The 18097-nt window shown below is 41.5% G+C and overlaps 1 protein-coding gene and 1 non-coding gene across 2 annotated transcripts in view; both read left to right on the forward strand.

Annotated features, from left to right (window-relative positions):
• megf11 (multiple EGF-like-domains 11) overlaps positions 1 to 6061 on the forward strand; it is a 45536-nt gene extending 39475 nt beyond the window's left edge. The window contains exons 15-24 of the mRNA XM_071896461.2: positions 684 to 812; positions 1487 to 1615; positions 2259 to 2387; positions 2568 to 2696; positions 2801 to 3037; positions 3279 to 3286; positions 3524 to 3634; positions 3733 to 3796; positions 5426 to 5632; positions 5886 to 6061. Coding sequence (XP_071752562.1) covers positions 684 to 812; positions 1487 to 1615; positions 2259 to 2387; positions 2568 to 2696; positions 2801 to 3037; positions 3279 to 3286; positions 3524 to 3634; positions 3733 to 3796; positions 5426 to 5632; positions 5886 to 6061 — 1319 coding nt within the window. The remainder of the gene's footprint in view (positions 1 to 683; positions 813 to 1486; positions 1616 to 2258; positions 2388 to 2567; positions 2697 to 2800; positions 3038 to 3278; positions 3287 to 3523; positions 3635 to 3732; positions 3797 to 5425; positions 5633 to 5885) is intronic.
• Positions 6062 to 13838: 7777 nt separating this feature from the next.
• Positions 13839 to 13910, forward strand: trnaq-cug (transfer RNA glutamine (anticodon CUG)). The gene has a single exon. It is a non-coding gene; the product is annotated as a tRNA-Gln (tRNA).
• Positions 13911 to 18097: the final 4187 nt, after the last annotated feature.

Raw genomic sequence — 18097 nt, forward strand, 5'->3', positions numbered from 1 at the left:
ACCTCATGGCCTAATGACAACCTGCTTGAAGGGGCTTGAAAGAGCTCTCAAGACGAGGAAAAAGCCAGTTGAAATGTAATCATTAAAATCACCCCACATCAAAATCAGTCAGACTCATGTCTTTCACAGCCAGCCACCTTATATGATATTTCTAACGCTGGGCTTTTCTCTTTATATAACGACTTTGATGTACCTGCTGGTGCTGCAGCTGCCTGGTCCTTATTGGTTAGATACACCTTGGTTCAATTTGTCCCCGCAGTCCAAGAAGAAAACACAATAGAGGTTTCATTGAAAATTACATCTTTTATTGAAGAGTGACAGAAAGCATTGAAATATTAATTTTATAAAAAATGTATACTGTGGTCTGTGTACAAGGTCTATTTTAATTCTGTGGCACATCAGTCATTCCACTCTAGTGAGTGGAAATGGGGCAGTTGTGCCACTGGAGGCGGTGATCAACTCCTCCTTTTGTCTGAACGCTTCACTTTATGACCACTCAAATAGAAGAATATAATCCATTAGACAAGTATGTTAACATCCAAGCTTTCAGAAAATGTGTTTTTTTGTATAAAGTAAGCACACACTAATGTATCCAAGTTTAATGTCATATGTTAATTGACTTTGCATGTACGTGATTTTATGCAGATGTGTTTGTAAATGATGGGTTCTTCTCTGTTTTGCAGTGTGTCCAAGTGGCAGGTATGGGAAGAGCTGTGCTGAGATCTGCCTCTGCACTAACAATGGCACCTGCAACCCCATCGATGGCTCCTGCCAGTGCTTCCCGGGTTGGATCGGAGAGGATTGCTCTCATGGTATGGCTTCTCCTTTTCATCCTCGCTGTGTGTCAGGCTCTCATTTGCTCTTGTTATTTACTTCCTGTCATTTTCCATCTCCACCCCCTAATTTCTCTTACACATTTACCTTCATACACATTAATCATTTTCATGACCCGACACATTCCAAGAACTTCCCACAACCCCAGCCGATGTAAAACACATAGCTTGCTTAAATAATTATTGTAATACATTATGCTCTTTGATTTACTGCACCACAGGCCAAAGATCATTAACAGAGCTTTGAGCTGTCATGCCATGGGAAATTGATGGTATCATATGGTATTAGGTACTTACAATAGAAATAACTTATGATCAGATAGATGTCACATTACCGGTACTTTACTTTGGGTAATTCAACCCCACACATAAGTCTGTTCACATAATACAAATTTTAGGATGGTTGAGGGTAAGGATCACATTGGATTTACTGCGAGGGTTTGTGTAAAGTATGCGTCCCTGATTCTATGTCTGTGTAATATATGTGTGGAGAATATTTATATGTCTCATCAGTGATATGTGTTGTTATGACGATACGTGCTTCATGTATTCATGCATTGGGCATACAGCATGTATGGGTATGCACACGTGTGGGAGTGTATGAGACCATGAGCTTGTCTATCCACTTGACTGTGTCTCTGTGGCGTCTGCAGCCTGTCCCTCTGGGCACTGGGGCCCTGATTGCCTCAACTCGTGTAACTGTCACAACGGAGCCCAGTGCAGTGCCTACGATGGGGAGTGCAGGTGCAGCCCGGGCTGGACCGGTCTCTACTGCACACAGCGTGAGTCTCTCCCCTCCAGTTAGTAGACACACAGTGGCATCTGCTGGCAGTCCAATGGAACTGCAGCACATGACAATAGTCAACATACCAGCTGAGTGAGAAATGAGATGTTGTACAAAGACAACTGGGTGACTGGATGATTTTAGGTTGACATTTACATGTTTAATGAATAAGTAATATAAAGATATAGTAACATCAAATAGTATCAATGGCCAGTTTAGGTCTGACTTTATGATTTTTGCTCATAATACATTCCAGTCATTCATCCAGGTATGGTACAGATCATCAACATCACTCCACTGATATTAATTCTATCTATTACCTATTACCACAACATTTTTATTTAGTCTTTTTGTGGCACCACATACTTGCATGGAATGACTCTTGTTTTAACTGTTTTCTTCTTATTGCCTTGTTTGGAATCTGACTCGTTCCGCTTGTATTGTTCTTTGTTCTTTATTTCCACCTCATGCTATGTTAACAGCATAACATCATACCCATTCACATTGTCCTTGATCGTTGCTGAGACACTGAATAGCATTGATTTTGCTACTTCCCAGCCACATGACCTTGTCACCTTATATTTGCTTACCCTCTCCTTCTTTCTCTAACCCCCCTGACCCTTTCTATATGTCTGTCCCAGGCTGTCCTTCAGGCTTCTACGGCAGGGATTGCTCTGAGGTGTGCCGCTGTCAGAACGGTGCCGACTGCGACCACATCACTGGCCAGTGTGCTTGCCGAACAGGCTTCATTGGGACTAGCTGTGAGCAGAGTTGAGTAGCCCCCCCCCCCCCACCTCTTCCACATTATATCTCTGAACAGAATTGCCCTGTGGATGAGTGTGGGTGTGTGGGTGCGTGTGTGTGTGTGTACGTGTCCTAACCACTTTGGCTCCCACTCTCTAAGTACTTTAATTTTGGTGGATTTAATAATGTGCCTCTCTCCCATGCAGAGTGCCCTGCAGGTACATTTGGATATGGGTGTCAGCAGCTATGTGAGTGCATGAACAACGCTACCTGTGACTATGTGACTGGCACATGCTACTGCAGCCCCGGGTATAAAGGCATCCGTTGCGATCAAGGTGAGATGTGATCAAGGCGATCGAGGCCCTACACTGTGTTTTATGCTCCAACACAGATGTATACACGCTGTTTTAATAACCCTCTGTGTGTCTTTTCCCTGTAGCAGCTCTGATGATGGAGGAGCTGAACCCCTACACCAAAATCAGCCCGGCACGAGGCTCCGAGCGCCAGTCGGCAGGCGCTGTCATGGGTATCATCTTCCTCCTCCTCATCATCATGGCTATGCTCAGTCTGTTTGTGTGGTACAGGCAGAGGCAGAGGGACAAAGGTCACGACATGCAGCCCAGTGTGTCCTACACACAGGCAATGCACATCACCAACACTGACTATTCCCTCTCTGGTAAGACTACTCAAAACATTTGCTTGAATTTGATTTATGTTAGGCAAAACAAAACACGCGTGTCAAAATATCCATGCATATCTGTACCCTGAAGATGGTAGATGAAAGTATTAAATACACTTGTTTCCCCTGTGGTCCTTGGTGGAGTCAAGTAGTAATATCCAAAAAATATACTAGGGATATTCCTTGCCAGTAACATAAGGTACATATGAGGAAATAAACGTATGAATTCCCCAAAGAGATACTACAGCACTCCATCTGCAGGTACAAAAATGTAAAAAGTGGTCTTCGTCACAATCAAAGTGCTAAAAAAAATCGTAATATTATTTGGCCAAAAAAAAGGAGCAATTGCTATTTCCTAGTTTAAATACAGGCAACACTGCTTCTCATTAGATGGGACAAACCCTCCACTTGTTGTTTAAACCCTCAGAGTGTGGCAGTACTGTGGCGATGAGGCCCAGCACTATCGAGGTCACTCAGAGCCAGAGCAGCACCAACACTGGCCAGTGCTTCTCCAACCCCAGCTACCACACTGTGGCCCAGTGCAACGTTGCCTCAACCATCCCCAGCAACTTGGATGGCACTCTGACCCTCAAAGTATGGCCCCTCTCCATATTTATCCAGATATAATCTAATTGAGTATTCCCATTAACATACTGTACAAGCAACACACAATTCTGCTCTTCCTTCCACAGTCAAGCACCCTGAAAAGCAGAAATGGCTCAGAATGGAGAGCCTACTGCAATCTCAATGACCTAGGTCAGTGTTCGTCTGTCTTCTGCCCTCTCTTACCTTCAAACATCACATTATCCTGTCTGTGGACACCTGGACATTGTTGTGTTATGGCTTCAATGGCATAAACAAGAGTATCATGAATGTAAATCTCATAATGGCACTATGTTCGGTGTGCTTTGATTAGTCATAGCCTTTGCTCTGATTTTGATAAGATGTGTGGGTGGGACAGAGAAAATGCAGTGGTGCAGAGGTGAAAGGGGTCGCTGTGAGCTCATTAGTGCTCTTTCACTTCCCCCTGTGGCACATTCCTCTGTGACGGCTTACACTGGGTCAAACACTACACTCTCTGGCTGTGGGTTATAGGAAAGAATTTGAGATCGAAAAAATGCCAAATAATAGCATATTATATTTGATTTGTGCTATACTTTTACAGTAAGCCGATAGGATTTCACACCTCATTTTATTTGGAAAATGTATTCTCAGTCTCGAAGCTTGTGGGGATATAGTGTGCCAAAGTTAAGGAGAAAGTAAAGTAAACATTGCTGGTATGGAAAACTATGTTGGTGTAGTGATAACAGTAACAGTGCTGCCAAGTGGCATGCAGCAATCTAAATAACCAGAATTTCTTGTTTGTACTCCAGTTCGGTGGATGCCACATAGCCTCAACTCCATGCTGGTCCTCTCTTTGTGATCTTTTGATATTTTGGCTATGATCCCATGATGACCACAGTTGATTCTGTAAGCTTGTAAGCCTTGGGGGAATGTGAAAGCAAACGATCGAACGATTGAATAACTCCCCATAGTCACATTCTTCATATTCTGCTTCTTGAGAAAGAAACAATCAATTATACCTAAAAGAGAACATTTCACACGATGGGGAATGCATATGTGATATATGACTTTCATGCTTGACATTTATTACAGATGTTCAACAGGGGGAGACACAGACACAGAGAGGCTCCAGAAAAGGTAAACAACTTACTGTGGTCCTGTGTGTGTGTGTGTGTGTGTGTGTGTGTGTGTGTGTGGGTGTGTGTGTGCAGGCACATATATGTGGTGTCCTATTCAGCCTCAGCACAAAATCCCTTTATGCTCAACAGCCCGTATCTATTTCCCCACTTGGGTTTCTATTCCCCTCAAAGAGTGCTTCCCTTGGCCCGATATCCCATATCGTTACTCTCTCCATGATTTATGTGAAAACTCTCACTTTGGACAGGATCATGGTGGGCTGAGGTTTGTTCCAGTGTTAATTGCTCTCTATGGCTCAGCGCCCAATACGTCATTTTGTCTCCCACATAGCACAGTCAGTGGTGAATGTGAGGGACCCAGGGCTGTGAAGAGTGGTCTGAAGGAGCTTTGCTGCGGTCTCTAATGAGGCCTCTTATCAGACTGATGAGACTGTTATGGATGAGATGAGTGTTCAGTCTCTCCCCTTCATACTCTGATTACTATATACCACCATTACTCACCTGTCAAAGACATAAGAATTATAACTTCTTTAGAATGGCAATGAATTTCATTGTCATTCACTGGGGCCTGCTCAAATTTTAGTGGTAATTTCAGATTCCCACAATAAGAGGAGTGCCATAACTCAGCGACAGTGTCCTCGTCTTTGTTGGTACTGAATATGTCCTTGTCTTGTGGTTATTGCAGATTATATCAAGGGCTCCATGTGCAGCAACAGCTCCTGCTCCCTGAATAGTGAGAACCCATACGCCACCATTAGAGACCCACCAGGACTGGCCTGCAAGCACACAGAGAGCAGCTACGTGGAGATGAAGTCCCCCTCCCACCGTGAAGTGCCCTTTGGCGGCACTGCCACCCTCCTGGGCAGCGCAAGCAGGAACGTCTATGATGTTGGTGAGTGTGGGGTTGCTCTGGTGTGGGGAGTGCAGCATGGTCCAGCAGCTTATGGCCTCTCTGGTCTTGTCCCCTTTCATGGGCCTTTACTCTGTAAGCCTCTCAAGCTTTGATAAGAGGAAATGTGAGCTGCATCTATATTGCATGTGCCCCTCTCTACTCCTTTAGTCTGCCTGCTTCTATCCAGCTTCAGTATTTCTCATATTCTTCTCCCCCTCTTTTCCCTCCCTCTGACCCAAACTGTCCGTCGCAGAGCCAACAGTGAGCGTTCTGCAGGGACCCAATGGGATGGCCACCGGCTTCTCCCAGAGCCCCTATGACCTCCCTCGCAGCAGCCACATCCCCAGCCACTACGACATACTGCCCATGCGCCACAGCCCCACGCACACACCCCCGCCGCCCCCAGAGAGCCCCAGCTCCCTGCTCTAGAGGCCAGACCCTCTGCCCCGGCCCTGACAGTGCGCCGGCATTCAGGCAACGTTCAGCCAACTTTCAACCACTGGCCCTCCCTCTGTCTCCGTGCGTGTTGAATTAGATACTGAGATGTCGAGATGGAGGGATAGCCACAGCTCGTCTGGACCCTGTTGTCTTTGGCTCTCTCACTTTACACTCCTTCTGTGGCCATGAAGGAGGGAGGGGAGGGAAGAGGGAGGAAAGGACAGCCTCCTCCCCTCTGCAAGAGTCCCACACACCAGCGACCATTCACCCATTTTATTTTCTCATATAACTGATCACTCAAATGGCTGCCCAGCCTTTTTATGGACCTGCTGAAGTGGAACATAATGCTTCCCAACAGTGCTAAGGGCAGCGTATATGGATTGGGTGGACAGATTATTTACAGGGAGAGAGTTATCCCCACACCCATATTTAGCCCTTGATATAGGCTTATTATTCAAGAGCAGTCAAGGGTTTAGAATATCCGCTCAATAGAGAAGTGGGTTTCTCTGCAGGAAGGTAGGTATAGCCACCTTGACCATGTCAGAGCAAATCAAGATCTACTACAAACATATACCAGAGTTTATGGGTTGTCACTGTGTGTGGAGTAAGCAGGGCTAACAAACATGCAGTGGTCATGATCAGCTACTCTGTGAAGAAATCCTCAGTCAAAATAACAGAGTAGGCTAAACGATGTTAAACCTGAGCATCCGTCTCAGAGTGAATTCCAAGTCCAAACTGATAAAGCATGGATAAATAGTAAGATATGGTAATGGTCCTTTATTCACCGTTATCCAGCAATGATCACACAGCTATTACTAACTTGATACCTGTCTGTAACTCTCAAGGGTTTTTCTTTAAGTTGCAGTATAAATAAGGATGGGTTGTCCAGTCTATCTGGACATGTATTCAGGTCACCGGAGTTCATGCATCAGTACATTATTGAGAGTTACATGCACAGGTGTCAAGTTAGGATGTGGCCCACACTCAAGTGATCAGATCTTGTGTTGTTTTCTGTGTGAAAGCATTTTTCTTGATCATGTCTCAGTTTACATATTTGAAACCTTTGGGTGTTAAGAAGGGATTGCTTTGACCTTTATGTTTTGTATTTATAAAGCAATTTGCTTTATTTATTGATTTATATTAGTGATGGTGAATTTTCTTAATGTGACACTAGAATAAAAAAAAAAAAGATGCGCATGATCAGATAATGGATACCCAACAATGTAGATAACACACAATTTATCTTGTGAGATGATCAGTGTCATTTTGTGCACCGTTTTTGAGGTTATTTAAATTGTTCTTTCTCTCTCTCTCTCTCTGTCAGATTGTAAATTGCAAATAAGGTATCATCTGACCAATTCAGACCCACAAATACCCTGTGCAGTAATTACAATGGGAACCATGTGTAAAAATTCCATGTCTAAAATGTTTTACGTTTTTATCAGGCTAATTAACTTTTTCTTTTATTCAACTGAACTTATTCATTCACTATGTGAATTCCATTTCACCCTATGTAGAAGCAATAACATGTTGACAATCGATGCCCAGACAGCATTTCATTAGTGCTGGACATTATGCCATCTTTGACCAGTGTGGTGACAGTGGATCATATTTTGCGTGACTGTTTTTCCTCTAAGGAAGGTATTTCCAGTTGCTGTCATTTCAATGCTGCTTGTTGTTTTGGTACATAAATTTAAAATTAAAAGCCTATTCTGCCATCAGAAACCAGTCTCAGTCAGGTTTATGTCTTAGAGTAGGTGAACATGCTTGCCATCTCATGTCATGTGTTAGACAGTGATGTTACTCCTCTAATCTGTAGCAGTACTTGAGGCTGTAGGGACATCATAGCATCTTAATATCCTCTTAGCAGTACAATTCCATCACAAGCAATTTTAAACGTTGGCAAGTAAGTCAGTTTATGCTAATGTGTGAAGGATTCCACTCTAAGAAATTAGAAATCCTTACATACTCATGTTTATGTTTGTATAAACTGGGAGAAAAGTAAGCCTGATATTGCATACTAACAATTTCTCTCTACTTCTATAGGAAGCCTATAGGAAACATCTTTCAGATTCAGGAATGGTGTCGTGCCCAAGTAATAGTAGGCCTAAGTAGGCCTTTCAGCCTGAAGGTGATAACAGATTTATACCTTTCAGAATTCACTGCCTCATATACAATTATGCACAGATTGTTATTAGGAGAAGATTTGAGGTAATTCTCAAAATCCTAGGTACACATTTCATTTTTTTTTTTTATTTCTAAAGGTTACATATACAGTCCTGAAATGGCCACATTGCTGACTCGAACATTGTATCACCCAGAATCACCCTTACATTTTTAAAACATTTTTAAATTTGTTACAGCTTTTTATTTGAAATTTCAGAGGTAATTAGTGTTCTGGTGAATTATAATAAAACAAATATATGAAGACAATATATGAAAGAAACAAAATCACATTATATTAATCATTTAATATAATGTGATCATGACAGTGCCATCTGTGCACGTCACATCATAGGCACTGCCTCACCTGCTACACAGGACTGCAACGTTTACAAAGCAGTTCATCACAGTACAATAAGCAATTACAATTTCTTAAAATCATGACAACATATATACAATAAAACCTTATTTGTAGTGCTTTCAGTGAGATAAAGAGCAAGCTTTATGTTCAGCGCAAAAAGAGCCAGTGGCAAAACTGTGAGTTGAGTAATGTTTGTGAGAATTATTATAAGACTATCAAGTAATCTTGGCTTTAGACAGAGCTGACCATCGTATTAGGGAAACTGAGAGAAGCTACAGTGAGCCAGTTCACAGCTGAATAATAGAAGGGGTCAGCATGGTCCTCAGTAGTAAGGAAGAGACTTCTCTGAGCTCCACAGATGATGGACGTGCTGTCTAGCTGCCAGCCAACAAGCCCTGAGTGATGCCCCACTGAAAGGGAATGAGGCCAATAAGTCAAGGAGCTAACAGACCAAACACAACAGAGCACCTCAGAGAGAGAGAGAGAGAGAGAGAGAGAGAGAGAGAGAGAGAGAGGGAGAGACAGAGAGAGAGAGAGCACCCTGAATTGTATGGGAAAAGAGAAGGTCTCACTGGAACAAGGTGAGATTCCATGGGTGTTTACACTTTGGATCCTGAGCCCTTTTTTTATTTTGCAGCTTCTTGAATATTCTTGAGGCTGAAATATTCATGTGATTTCCCAGACAAAGGCAGCAACTACACCGGGATGTCACTTAACCTGATAGAATTCAGATGATGGTCTTTGAGAGTTGGGGAGATGCTGAAAGGTTAAAAATTGAAATTACATGCATAAAACAAATGCTTCCCAGCATTCTACTAAAAAAGGCGCTGAAAACACTATTCATGTTAAAATGCAGTTATGATTACTGCTGGGGAGCCGCCCTTCAACAGTGGCAGTGTGCCATAAAAAGGAAAATTCATGTCTTCTTGAATTCAAAGTGTTTCAATGCATAGTGTATCATCAGATATGTAATTTTAAATACGCACTGCTCTCCTCTGCTCACAGGATCACAAAGAAAATCCTACTGGCACATCCACATCAGCCCACAATCTAGTCTATCACTGACAATTTAGCAGTGTCAACTTTCTGAAAGGAAATCACTTTCTTGTTCTTTCCAAGCAATACATTTATGTTCACACTCTAATCCAGATAACTTAAAATGACTGCAACAGTAGAATACACTTAGACTCACACTTGCTGGTATTTTTATGACAAAACTTCAAAGATGTCAGTGATTTCTGAATGCAGATTCAAGATGTGTGAACAAAAGAGCCCAAGCTACACATTAACGACGATGACATGGAATGGGAAATGACCAGTGGATAATGTAAAACAGAGGTGCAATGAACAAAATCAGCCAAAAAGACAATTTTCCTTAAATTTTTTTCAGACTCCAGAGCAGAGCAAGCTACATGCATAGTATGAGCAGTTGTATCGTAGACCAACTTCACTTTGTCTGTTCCAATTTGGGTTCATGTAGCTGCAACATTGTGAATAATACACTACTTGGACGTTGTATAGATTGCAAGTGGGAAGGTCAGTAGCCTCAGAGGTCTAATCCTAGCAAATGCATGGATACAAATAAAACAACTCACAATTTTGACAATTAAAACAAACAAAAAAAAGAATATATTAAGAGATTTCTGAGAGGACCTGTTCATTAAAATATTGCTATATAAAAGCCTTATGTGGCAGAGAAAAAGAAGCATAGTCCTAACTGCAGGGAGTTTCCCTTTGTTGATGCAGGCCTCGGGCAGAAGCCTTTCTGCTGCAGTCAGCCTGCCAGCTACATCTCAGGACCAAAGCTGTTTTTCAGAACGGCTGGCCATTGCTGGGAAGAGGCTGTGTACTATATACTCTGACAGCATTGCATCTTTGTTGTATTCTCAGCGGGCTGCACCTGCATGTTTACCACATTGTTGCTCGGTGACATGTCACTTTCGCTTCTATCTGACATCTGCTTCTGAGAGACGCTGTGCTAGATCTCTGTGGGGTAAGGAAAAGAGAAAGACCACGGAGACTGGCTGTTAACATAAAACATGGAGAAAAACTATTACTGGCATGCAACTATCTCTGTTAAGACAAGCTTTATCTTTGTATTGTCCCAGTCAATTATTCCCCGAGCAACAGAAGCCTTATGTAATGTAATCATCAGATAGAATCTGATAGGCTCCCATTTAAACATTTATTGTTTGACTGCACTCCATTGTGCAGAAACAAAAGGGACTGGCTGAGTCCATAGCAGAGCTCAGCTGCAGATCTTCATTGCTGTCACGTCCTGCTACAGGAACTGTTAGGATCTAGCCTACCAAGGCCACATCTCTGATTAGCCATTTGTGGTGCATAATCAGCAGTTGTCCCAATCAGGCTGATCATTGTCACTCCTGTGTCAATATGATATGCACTGCTCACAAATTCATATTAAAACCTGTACTTTACCAGACATATAATCCTAAACAATAATCTAAATAAGCCATTTAACAAAGTAAGCCTGGAGTAATAATTATACAGAGGAAAAGCTTCATCTAAATTGATGAAGGTAGAGTCCCTACATGGAGGAGTCTCACCAGTGAGAATGGCCTGCAAAGCTGTCTCCACTTTAGTGAAATCCACAGCTGAGGTCTCAAGAAATGAAAGACTATTTTTCTCTGTGCGACAGAAAGAACATTAAATTATTCCAGTTGCTGTCATTTTAACCACAATTATGCAAGCCCTCAAGGCCGAAAAAAAACCCAACTGTCCCTGACATAATAACACAGAGACAGACATTTCTTAACACTAGAATTGTCAAGATTATATAACCTCCCAACCACCAAGTCTCATTTATCCTCTGCAATTAATTGCACTGGTCTGAAAAATTGCAATAAAAATTGTACTTCAGCAAGGCACGTCTAAAAGAATCCAGATATATCATGTGTAATCATAAAAACTTATCTGCCAAGTAAAGCCAAATTTCAAGTGCTGAAAAAAATCCCCCCAGACATTACTCTTACCTAAAATAAAAAGGAAATGTTGATTTTATTCATGTTTTGTGGTATTTAGGATAAGAGAAATATGCATTCAGAGAAACAGACTGGGGATACGCTTTATCATAACGTGTTGTGTCTCACCTGCAACCGCCCATGCTTCATCTGTGTTAAGTGCCCTGAGATGACGCAGGTTGCTTTTATTGCCCAGCAGCATGATGACAATATTGCTGTCAGCGGGGTCCCTGAGCTCCGTGAGCCAGCGCTCCAGGTTCTCATAGGTCAGGTGCTTAGCGATGTCATACACAAGCACACAGCCCCACGGCGCCACCTGACGAGGTGAAGCCGACAGGGAGATAAGTGGCATGATAAATGCACAGGGGCGTAGCCATCATTTCAGAAGCGAAGGGGGACAGACTTAATTCGGGACAGTTTTTAGCAGCTTTGCAGAATGATCCCGTCCCATTCGGTTTTTAAACTTGAACCAAGAGGAGTTGAATAATTCATGGTCTGGCGGCGGGCATCAACGCCAACTCGGTCACCATCATCACTGTCATCATTGATGTCATCACAGGAACAACACCTGGTGCAGGGATGTCAGCACCGTCTCCGTCACCATGGGCAACAACTACCATTGGAGGCGAGGAAGGAGGGAGGAGGAGTTGGGGACCACAAAGGATGCTGATAGGCCCACTGCCCAGCCGCAGCCACAACCTGAAATAAAAAGATAAAGGACACAAACTCAGTACAGCAGATAATCTCATTTGCTTACTCCCACAAACCGACACGACCAACATGAACAGGTGCACACAGACCGGGAAAACAAGACACACAAACTAAATTCCCATCGGCAGGAACCTGAAGCACTGTTAACTAACTAGTATGAAGAGACTGAATATCACTCACAGAAATTGTGCAAAGCTAAGGTTCACCAAAAGATAGTGAAATAAAATGACTTTTAAGACATCTGAAAAACCTGCAAAAGTTTATCATTGTCTTTCATTTTGAAAAATCTGATAATACAAGAGCGGAACTAACCCTCCCATTAACGGTTCTGCAGTGTGTTCGTTTGACAGAGGTCCTTTACAGTGCAACCTGTATCAAACCTAGTCATAGCCTACTTTTTATATATTAAGCATAATTGCATTTGATAAAAGTTTTGCTTGACAGTAATTTCTAATGCTTTGACAGAGAACAGGTTAACACAAAATTTCCTAAAATGCACTAGTAGTCACTAAACCTTGTACCATGTTTTAGTTACTATTCTGCCAGCTACTACTCACTATTGTAATTTGTCTCGTTGCTTTGTAATAAAAACCATTTTAATAACTAACTTAATAGGTAACTTAATTTAATATGTAGGCTTACAAGTGAATAATTATTTTTTTACTAGCCTAGTCACTTTTCTATTTTTACTAGTAACAATTTGATAAATGCTACTCGTTTTACAGTTACTAGTGACTAATTTCATTTTTACTACAACCTAAAAGGCACTAGTCACTAAGAATGAGGCACTAGTACTTATTTTGTAGCACAAAAAATGTACACTAGGCTACTTGTTTTAGTCACTAGCAATATTTTGCCTGCCACTAGTCCCAGTAAATTTGCTACAGAATAGAGAGTAGTTCTCTAATTTTACTAGTAGTTTAAAGTTATTGATATTAACTATTCACATTTATTTTCACTATTTGAATCAGCTCTTGTCTCTAATCCAATTCTACTAGTGTTTAGGGAATAAATGACAAAACAAACAAAACAAAACACCCGATTGTGAGTTGTGGGACCCGGTGTAGCTAAGGCGGGCGGGGCTTCACTACACTTTGAGGCAAAGAACAGAATTCTGTAATCAACCTGACTGTAGAATCGAACGAATTGAGCATCTATCAAATTAGCGGAGTTTGACAAATCACATTACCGTTGTCATGGTTAGTTGCCTTATGTAAGGTCCTTATAATTTGAGTTGTTAACTTTAAGGTACCTTTAAATAAGTAATGGCAAGTCATCTCTGGTACCCTCTTGGACAATTCGTGAACAGCTACTCTAATTTAGTTTAGCTAGTGTCGTGGCAGTGGTAGTGTAGCGGCACACAACGAACGCAACGCGGCCCATGGATTCAGTATCGGTTTGTTGAGTCGAGGGAGTGAAACTGGTGTCCTTTCAAATCGTTTTTCTGTGAACGCCCTTTAAATCGTTCGGACCATTTTAGAAACTATATGACTTGTCAGTTGTGGTTCAACATGTGTGTCACTCACTGTTTAATCTGTATGTAAGTGTGTAGGGTTCCATGGTGTAATGGTTAGCACTCTGGACTCTGAATCCAGCGATCCGAGTTCAAATCTCGGTGGGACCTGTGTTTTCACTAGCTAGTGAAGGATGAGTGGTTCGAGCGACAGTACATGAAACGTGTAAGGTCTAGTAAATTAAACCGTTGTCGCAATTCCCACATCATCCCGTATTATCAGAGGTGGTAAATGGAGAGGGATTTGAACGTCCCCAGGATAATAATAATACCAGTCTGAGTGCGGTTATCGTGTGTAACCTCTTATACACCCAGACCTGGCGGTAAGAGATTATATACATGTTAGAGCAGACCAAGATAATGCTGCCACCGCCTGTAAATAAACGGTCTGCTCCCATGTCAGAGCTCAAAGAATAACCACAGCACATCCACGTTTTATGTTTTTTTTTTGTTCTTCTAAACTCCCTTTCCCTTGTGTCAGTGCCACATCTTCGTGTCAGTATGGAGAAAATCTGTACAGTTTATGTAGCCTACATATTATATACAGCATGATGCTGTCAAACGAGATATTTAGGTCGTTAAGTTAGTTAACAGGGGTAACTAATACTACACCTGCTTGTCTTGTTTGTTAAAAGCCATTTCCCATTTGTTGAAGAAATACATTTGGTGTTATTGTTCTTCTTACTGTGTATAACTTTGCAGGCCACCGCCATGTCTGTGGATTGGGGAATGTTAACCTGACTACATAACTGCATTTTTTCACTTGCAGGTGAGAGCTGGCCTTTCATTACAGTAGGTACCTTTAAAATGACTCACCAGGACACAAGCTGTGACTGTGGATGCTCTGTTTTCCCTCTAACAGCAGCAAAGCGTTATTCACAAGCCATCATCACAGTGTTCATCTTTAGATTCTCACTTTCATTTGACAGGGTGTGCACAGGGGCTGACTGTGACTTTGATAGTTTGTTTTTGATCCTGTTATGCTGAGCTGATGACTTAATTATTGCACACACATCAAACAATTATCAATTATATGATATCAGTGTAACAAATTCATGTTGAGGTCACAACCTCATTGTCTCAAATTCACACTAGTTTGCAGTTAGCTTATGCTATAGAAATGGAATGACAGATGGAGGAGAGATTGTGACTGATCATCATATCAGTCTTAATCATAATCACTTTTGATATAATCGTTTAATTGGAATCATGTATAAACTACATTCATAGTGTAATGTGATACTTCATTGATGCCCATAGGGAAATTCCCTTCCGTTGGCCCCGCCTCCACAGGGTGGTCAGAGGTCAGAGGTCAGGGTCAGCTACAAAACAACATCCCTGGAGCTGGTAGGGATTCAATATCTTGCTCAAGGACACTTCAGCGGGGTGGATGTTTGCTGACATAGGGACTTGAACCTGCAGTTTTCCTAACTTCACAGGCTTCCAAACTTCATAGGTTTTCAAATTGTAGGCTATTCATTTTCCCATCAGATTGGGCTACTTTTCAACTGTGCTACCATTATCCCAGTAACTATGAATGTGATCCTTAGCTGTGACACCACAAAAGTTTGTGCACTACCCATGGCTTATGTAAAGATAATGGAATAATTAAGTCATGATCTTGACAAAATTTTTTTATTTATGTTGAGATCATGAAATAAATAAGTAGTGATCGTGACATAATGAAAGAGAAGAAAATAATTTCTAAACACGACAGCTGTCAGCTAATCTTCTCACATCTTTTGAGTTCTTGTTCCAGGCAGCTCTTTCAAAACACGGTAAATTTGGAACCTCCTTCTGAAGCCCCCCCGCCGTAAAATTGTACACCAGAGCAAGTGGGATACAGGGTCAGTAGAATGGAAACCTCACAAATCGGATTCCCACATCTTTGCTGCTTCTGTGAGTCCCAGTCTTATTAATAAAGACGTAACTCTCATTTGAAATGAACTTGACTTAGATCCTGTAGAGAATGGTTATACTCAAGTTGTTATTATCAAATGTGCCCACTTGGTGGTGTCACATCATATAGATAGATATTCCTCACGTTTTGTACTTAATTTGAAAGAAAATAGATTGCTCTGCTTAACATATACAGTATATTGATGATATTTGTGTGTTTGTAGAGCAACCAGCACATTGACCTTTAAATATAAAGATAGCTGTGGAGAAGTCCATGCATCCCTGCAAGGACACACAGGAGTAAACAGGCAACACTGCTGCTACTGCAACAAGACTTTTTGTGAATACATAACAATAAAATTGTTCTGTGCTCAAAACAGAAAACCTATAAAGAATATGAAAATTGTTTGAATTCATGTACATTCTGGTGAACCTTGCCACAAGTTCAGTGGACACCTGTATCTAATCCGGGTCCTCAGGCAACATCTCAGTGTGACATATGATATAATTTCTTAATTTCTATACAAACATTCTGGACTTGAGGAACAAACTTTTCATCTGTGTATGATTCATTTCACAGAGACAGACATAAACCCACTGTGGCACCGTCTGCTGTTGGTGAGTATGCAATCAATTTATCAAGTAGCGGTTCAGACTCTCCTGGTAATCTCTTCAATTCAAGTCAAATAGAACAGAACGTTTTTTTGTTTTTTTTTTAGGTTTAATTTATTCGCACCATGAAAAAAAAACAATAAAGACAATACAAAACAAAAAAAGGGCATGTGCCGGAGAGATTTGAAAACAAAGTGGGCTTATAAAAGTACCTCACCAATAAAATAAAATTATTTGATGTATACAATGGAAACAACAATAACAAAAAACAAAAAACAAGACAATAAACAAACAAAAAGACAAAAAACAAGTAAATTTAAAGGTCCCATATCGTGTAAAACGGGATTCCCCTTGCCTCTTAATAATAGAAAGGAGTTGGATGTGCTATCTAAAAATGGTGAAAGTATCAAAACGCACGGTCGCCAACTAAATCCACACAATCCATATTAGAAAAGCGAGCCTCTAAACGAGCCGTTTGGACTTCCGTAACTTTGTGGCGTTACAAAGGTTCGCTCATTATCATTTTTGTAAGAAATAATAGACTAACAAAGTGTTTTTTTCAAAGCGGTTGAGCGGTTGTCATTGTTTATTACCGGAGAGTTTTCCCTACCTGTAGCTGCCGGGCTGCGGTGTCTCACATTTCACTCTTGAAACGGTTAGCCAATCAGAACAGAGGGTCGTTAATATTAATGAGCCTTAAAGACACACCGACAGAAACAGCCTGTTCTTGGTAAGGCTCAGAGAGATGCTGGAAAATGAATGTGTAAAAATGGATTGAGAGTGTTTTTGGTATATGACACCAGACATACAGCTTTGAATGGACCTCAAGACACAAAATAAGGAACCAGTACACACATTGGCAGCAACCAAATCAAAACATGACAGCGTAGGACTGCACAACACCACGACCCATTCACAGAACATTGATGAACATTCGCAGGATGGCAGCGTAGGACAAATATGAATATGACATTCATATTTTGAACTGGGTGTGCAGAAAAACAGACGTCCATTTTTGATGATGGAATAACAAATAAACTGTCCCACATGGCCTCCACTTTCCCTCACTCTCGCTTCTTCTCCACTCCACTCCTCCCCTCGTCTCCTCCAAGTTACTCCCTGGTAGAACAGGAGTGGTAGTGAAGGAAGGGAGGAAAGGAGGAGTGAAAAAGCTTTGGGATGCACACTCTGCAGAAGAGAAACCCCCATTGAAGCCGTTGCTCTGTAGACAGTGACACAATCAGACCCTACTGGGGCCTGCGTCAATCTGGTAGAGTCAATCAGACACACATGAGAGCAATCAGCCTGTGATTTGGTGACATCCCTCGTTAAAGCAAAAGCTCCCCAGCTACTCACATCACACAATCACTGAAGTATTACTATGTTTCATAATTCACTTAGCCTACAGGGTTTTTTTTACTTAGCAAGTAAAGGTGAAATTGTTAAATGGGAAATTAGTGAGTGAGTTAAAATAAATTAAAATGATGATTTTAGTGTTAATGAAGCTAACAGTGAATGGACTAGCGATTATCTTATTTAAAGGGCACCCACTCCCAACATTAAGGTCAGCCTCCAAGAACACAGGTGCCCTAGGATCACATACTAAACATAAATAGGAATAGAGTTGTGGAGCCAACATGGCTGCCACTGAAAACTATTGGCCCGAATGCCCAAAGAGCTTTAAAATACCATATGCTGTATCTGATATTTAATGGTCTTTTTTATATTTTATGGGTACCAAAGGTCAGCAATTGGGACATTAGAATGAGAAAAAGACAAAACAAACA

This window comes from Centroberyx gerrardi, chromosome 4, assembly GCF_048128805.1.
Source record: "Centroberyx gerrardi isolate f3 chromosome 4, fCenGer3.hap1.cur.20231027, whole genome shotgun sequence".
Lineage (NCBI taxonomy): Eukaryota > Metazoa > Chordata > Actinopteri > Beryciformes > Berycidae > Centroberyx > Centroberyx gerrardi.